The following is a 6,325-nucleotide window of genomic DNA, read 5'->3' as shown; positions in this document are numbered from 1 at the left end:
CCGCTTTCAGACAAGTAGCTAAGTCGTCTTAATCCAGCGACGAAAACTCTTGCGCTAGGAGAAAGGCTCAATCCCCTCGCTTTGTCGCCCCTATCTCGTTAGCCTCTCCTTCTTCCTCAATAGCTGCCTTAGTTTAGTCTTTGGTTGGTGTGCGACTATGAGCTTCTGGGCCTGTACGATTTCCTGTCCGAAAAGGCAATCCTGTACAGGAAGGGCCAATGGCAACGTCCCGCCGGTTCGTCTCCGGGCACCGTGCACTCCCGCAGCATCCCCAAATTACATATTATGGTGGAGTCTAAACTGTTGCGCTCACTTAGCTAGGGCTCTTAGCTTCGGGTGAGAGGGCCTTCGATTTGGATTATTTTTCTTGAGGGGGATTCTGTCTGTCAGAAATCACTGTCTGTCTGGTCTGCATTAAAAAATAAAGTGTTCAGTGGACAATTCCTTCTCTTGATATGGAGGTTTTAGGTCTCTGGAGGGGCCTTCTTTCTTTCTGGATCAAGGTTAGTTTTCGTTTGTGAATCTTTCTCCCATGCATAATTTGTTGGTCAACAACCACAACTCAATAGAATTCATTCTTTAAGACTTCAGACAGAAAGAGAGTCCGGAGGGAATCATTGTTTATCAATCAATCATGCCTCAACTGGATAAATTCACTTATTTCACACAATTCTTCTGGTCATGCCTTTTCCTCTTTACTTTCTATATTCCCATATGCAATGATGGAGATGGAGTACTGGGGATCAGCAGAATTCTCAAACTACGGAACCAACTGGTTTCAAACCGGGGGAACAAAATCCGGAGCAACGACCCCAACAGTTTGGAAGATATCTTTAGAAAAGGTTTTAGCACCGGTGTATCCTATATGTACTCTAGTTTATTCGAAGTATCCCAATGGTGTAACGCCGTCGACTTATTGGGAAATAGGAGTAAAATAACTTTTCTCTCTTGTTTCGGAGAAATAAGTGGCTCACGAGGAATGGAAAGAAACATATTATATTTGATCTCGAAGTCCTTATACGACGCTTCTTCTTCAAACCCTAAATGAGTGATCATATACATCATTAATTGAATGAATTTAAAAGTCAAAATTTGCTTATAATTTAAAATGGAGGGAATAAATATATATATATATTTAACAAATTCCAAGATGATTTAAATCAATTTTTTACAAATATATATCCTTATTTTAAATCAAATAAAAATAAAGAAGGTTCTCGAAGATATAAAATTTTGTAAAGATACTGTATGACTCATACCAATAAGAAGAAATTTGATTCGACAAAATAATAGTATAAGAAAAAGATATTATAAATTTCTTTGGTAACAAGAAAGGAAGCTAACCCCACCTATAAATATCTTCACAACGCCCAAACCCCACATACTCTCTCTCAGATCTATTCTATTAACATTCTTCTTTCTCTTCTCTCAACATTCACAAAACTCAACCACCACTTTCTTCTTCTTCTTCCGCTATGGCGAATCAACCCGAATCCTCCGATGCGTATGTTTCCTCCTCCGTTTTTCACCGATCCTTTTCATTCTTCCCTTCTATTTCAATTTCCATTAATTTGATTTTGTTTTTGTTTTTTTACAGTAAGGGAACTACAAAAAGAGATTTCAGCACTGCAATTCTCGAACGCAAAAAAGCCCCAAATCGTTTGGTTGTTGATGAAGCTGTTAACGATGACAACTCCGTCGTCGCTCTTCATCCCGAGACTATGGAAAAGCTTCAACTATTCCGCGGTGACACTATCTTGATCAAGGTATTGTTTAATTTTGCAGAGAAGATTCGTTTTTTTTATTTTTTTTATTAGTTAGGGTTAGCTTAAACTAAGTCAATTTGTTAATAAAACTGCTAAATTTGTTATCAAAGTGTGTAACATTAGGGTTTCATGTTAAATTTGAAACCTGAACCGTAGCTTGTTATAACTATGAACATAGTACATGTTAGGTTATGCAAATAAATAAGGCTGTATGTTAATTCATATTCTTACTAACGAAAATTGTATCTTCATAAGTTTTTTTCATAAACCACCTTGACAAGCTTATGAGTAATACATAAAGGCTTATTTATTTGCATAAAAGCTTATTTATTTACATAACTACATTGGCAAGCTTATGAATAATACATAGAAGTTTATTTATTTGCATAAGCTAAAAAATAAGCTGATCCGAACGTGCCCATAATGTGTTAAGATTTGTTGTGTAGCCGTTAATTTTTGTGAGATTTTTTCAGTATTTTGTTTGTGTTTTATCATGTTTGATTAGGGTGATTTGTTTCAAATGTGATTTTTATCTTTCTCTTTGGTGTTTTTGGGTTTTAGGGTAAGAAAAGGAAAGATACTATATGTATTGCACTCGCTGATGAAACATGTGAAGAGCCAAAAATAAGAATGAACAAGGTTGTGAGGAACAATCTTAGGGTTAGGCTTGGAGATGTTGTTTCGGTGCATCAATGTGCTGATGTCAAATATGGAAAGAGAGTTCACATTCTTCCCGTCGATGATACTATTGAAGGAGTTACTGGGAATCTCTTTGATGCATACTTAAAACGTGAGTTACTGTTTCATTCTATTTTTTATTCTATATTAATTGCCATAATCATTGGATCTTTTCTCTTCGTTTTTGGAAGGCTGGTAATGTGAAGGGTGGTGGTTTACCTTACAATATCTAGTGATTTTTTTTTCTTCTTCTTTTGGTGATAATGTCTGGTTTTATGTGATGTTTGTCTTTGAGAATAATGACTGAATTGCATGTCCGTTTTTATTTAATGTGTATTTGAGAATAATGACTGAATTGCATCTTTTGAGAGCTTTTTTCTAGATAATTACAATTTTGTTACAATTTTGATTTCTCTAATCCTAGTTTTATGTTTGCAGCTTATTTCTTGGAGGCATATCGACCAGTGAGGAAAGGTGACTTCTTCCTTGTGAGAGGTGGGATGAGAAGTGTAGAATTCAAGGTTATTGAAACCGACCCACATGAGTACTGTGTTGTTGCCCCTGACACGGAGATTTTCTGTGAAGGAGAGCCCATTAAAAGGGAAGATGAGAATCGCTTAGATGAGGTTGGTTATGATGACGTTGGTGGTGTGAGAAAGCAGATGGCACAGATTAGGGAACTGGTTGAATTGCCACTGAGGCACCCACAATTATTCAAGTCTATTGGTGTCAAGCCACCAAAGGGGATTCTCTTGTATGGACCCCCTGGTTCTGGAAAGACTTTAATTGCTCGGGCAGTTGCAAATGAAACAGGTGCCTTCTTTTTCTGCATTAATGGCCCTGAGATAATGTCGAAACTTGCTGGTGAGAGTGAAAGCAATCTAAGGAAGGCATTTGAGGAAGCTGAGAAGAATGCACCTTCCATCATCTTTATTGATGAGATAGATTCCATAGCTCCTAAGCGAGAGAAAACTCACGGTGAAGTAGAGAGGAGGATTGTCTCCCAACTCTTGACCCTTATGGATGGTCTTAAATCACGTGCACATGTAATTGTTATGGGAGCCACAAATAGGCCCAATAGCATTGACCCTGCACTTAGGAGGTTTGGAAGGTTTGATAGGGAGATTGATATTGGTGTTCCAGACGAGGTTGGGCGTCTTGAGGTTCTTCGAATTCATACAAAGAATATGAAACTCGCCGAAGATGTAATATTGAAATTCCTTTCCTCTAAGTTATGGCTTAATTTGAAAATTTTTAGTTCTAAAAGATATTTGTCTTTTCTGTCATTTGCAGGTTGATTTAGAAAAGATTTCTAAGGAGACACATGGCTATGTTGGTGCTGATTTAGCTGCTTTGTGTACCGAAGCAGCACTTCAATGCATCAGGGAAAAAATGGACGTGATTGACTTGGAAGATGAGACAATTGATGCTGAAATATTGAACTCCATGGCAGTGACAAATGAGCATTTCGCGACTGCGCTCGGATCAAGCAATCCTTCTGCTCTCCGTGAAACAGTAAGTATTTATCTAGAAATTTGTTTTTTAGTATAAAGCTTGTATGTACCATGCAAAGTTTTGATGTATCTATAATTCCAACTTCTCTATTGAACCAGGTTGTTGAAGTGCCTAATTGCAGCTGGGATGATATCGGCGGTCTTGAAAATGTTAAGAGGGAACTCCAAGAGGTCAGTGAAGCTCTTACATAATCACCATTGATACACTAGTTTCCTTTCATCTGCCTCTGAACTTTAATATTGTTCTCTTTTGCAGACTGTCCAATATCCAGTGGAACACCCTGAAAAGTTTGAGAAGTTTGGAATGTCGCCTTCGAAGGGAGTTCTTTTCTATGGTCCTCCTGGATGTGGTAAAACACTATTGGCAAAAGCTATTGCCAATGAATGCCAGGCAAACTTTATCAGTATCAAAGGTCCCGAGCTACTCACAATGTGGTTTGGAGAAAGTGAGGCAAACGTGAGGGAAATTTTTGACAAGGCCCGTGGTTCTGCTCCATGTGTCCTATTCTTTGATGAACTTGACTCCATTGCAACTCAGGTTGGTACTAAACTATGAATTAGACGTTGGCACTAAATTTATCGTCAAATTTTAAGACTCTTCATTCATTCTAACTATTTGGAATAGAGAACATTAGCCGTGGTTATCTAACATTTGCTTTGCTTTATCTTGCAGAGAGGTAGTAGTGTAGGAGATGCTGGGGGTGCTGCCGACAGGGTTTTGAACCAGTTGCTAACAGAAATGGATGGGATGTCAGCAAAGAAAACTGTGTTCATCATTGGCGCAACTAATCGACCGGACATTATAGATCCAGCTCTTCTGCGTCCAGGCCGTCTAGACCAGTTGATTTATATCCCCCTCCCAGATGAAGATTCCCGTCATCAGATATTTAAAGCTTGCTTGAGAAAATCTCCCATCTCTAAAGATGTTGACATTAGAGCTCTTGCAAAGTACACCCAAGGCTTTAGTGGTGCTGATATTACTGAGATTTGCCAGCGTGCTTGCAAGTATGCCATAAGAGAGAACATTGAGAAGGTACAGTTTTGGGCTCCCTTTTTGTATTCCATATTTTAAATCCTTTGACTATTGAATTTTTAGACATTGGATCTTTGTAACATTATTCTTAAATTAATTTGTCTTGACAGGACATTGAAAAAGAGAGAAAGAGAAGCGAGAACCCCGAGGCCATGGAAGAGGACATTGAAGATGAAGTAGCTGAAATCAAGGCAGCTCATTTTGAGGAATCGATGAAATACGCTCGGAGGAGTGTAAGCGACGCTGACATTCGCAAGTACCAGGCATTCGCCCAAACATTGCAGCAGTCCAGAGGGTTTGGAACCGAGTTTCGGTTTGCAGATTCTGGCACCAGTGGTGCTGCTGCTGCAGGTGCATCTGATCCATTTTCATCTGCTGCTGGAGCTGATGATGATGATCTTTACAATTAGGTCAAACTTGTATGTGTGTAGTTCGTTTTAAGAATTCCAGTGCTGTCTTATTTATGTACTTGTCAAAGGCTTTCTTTGGATTATTATTGTCATTGCTTCTTAAAAGCATTTGTTTATATGGCAAGCATTAGGTGCGAGCCACTTCCTAAGTTAGAAAAAAAAGTTATCCAGTTTCTTGTATAATCTGACAGCTTTTGAAGCTTTGCTGCTCAATTCTGAAGCGCGACATTTCACATGAACAAAATTTTACAGATTTCACTCGTGTCTTTAGTTTTTTACTATTTGGAGTTGAAGTTTTTCTTATAGCAAATGTTATGCGCGAAAAATTTCTGCTATACAACTTGTTATGCTCGAAATTTGTTGTTTCTGTGTTTTCTGAGCTGTTAGCAGATGGTCTTGAAGAGAACAGCAAAATGGTCTTCTAAACTTTCTAGGTGTCGTTTATTTTCGTTGAATTAAAAAGTCTCGTTTAAAATATAGCACCTATCAATACAATATTACTTTTGGTAATCATATTTTTTTTTTGTAACATCGGTTTTTCATTGAACTCACATTTTTAATGAGGAAAAGTGGGGTGTCCGGGGTTTGAACTCCGATCCATACATATAATATGCATTTGTTTTTATCAACTGAGCTAAATTTACGGGGACTATAAATGATCTCTTTGAAGCTGTTTCTTTTATTGGCATGTATTTTTTAACATCTTTACTAAAAGTAATATTTACATTTGTACCAAAAAATAAAAGTAATTAGTTACATTTGTACAAAAAAAAAAAACATGTACATAAAAGATCTTTTTGAAGCAAATTTATAGTACAAAATTATTCTTAAATGTTTTTCCTTATAATTCATAAGAGTGTATTTATTATAGAACGATGGTACTAATGAACTTTTCATATGGTCAGCGAACTTTTATATTTTTTA

At 37.4% G+C, this 6,325-nt stretch overlaps 2 protein-coding genes across 2 annotated transcripts; both read left to right on the top strand.

Moving 5' to 3' along the window:
* Nucleotides 1-1,049, top strand: LOC112416725 (putative ATP synthase protein YMF19). The gene has a single exon (XM_039827391.1). The coding sequence runs from the start codon at nt 635-637 to the stop codon at nt 1,046-1,048; it is 414 nt and encodes a 137-aa protein (XP_039683325.1). The 5' UTR covers nt 1-634; the 3' UTR covers nt 1,049.
* Nucleotides 1,050-1,339: 290 nt separating this feature from the next.
* On the top strand, nt 1,340-5,659 carry LOC11432951 (cell division control protein 48 homolog D). The gene is made up of 9 exons (XM_003625628.4): nt 1,340-1,504; nt 1,598-1,766; nt 2,328-2,556; nt 2,883-3,649; nt 3,738-3,959; nt 4,058-4,129; nt 4,215-4,496; nt 4,632-4,991; nt 5,102-5,659. The coding sequence occupies exons 1-9, from the start codon at nt 1,476-1,478 to the stop codon at nt 5,399-5,401; spliced, it is 2,430 nt and encodes an 809-aa protein (XP_003625676.2). The 5' UTR covers nt 1,340-1,475; the 3' UTR covers nt 5,402-5,659.
* The last annotated feature ends 666 nt before the right edge of the window (nt 5,660-6,325 follow it).

This window comes from Medicago truncatula, chromosome 7 (assembly GCF_003473485.1).
Source record: "Medicago truncatula cultivar Jemalong A17 chromosome 7, MtrunA17r5.0-ANR, whole genome shotgun sequence".
Taxonomy (NCBI): domain Eukaryota; kingdom Viridiplantae; phylum Streptophyta; class Magnoliopsida; order Fabales; family Fabaceae; genus Medicago; species Medicago truncatula.
The sequence above is the reverse complement of the archived record's forward strand: the minus strand, read 5'-3'. Positions and strand labels throughout refer to the sequence as shown.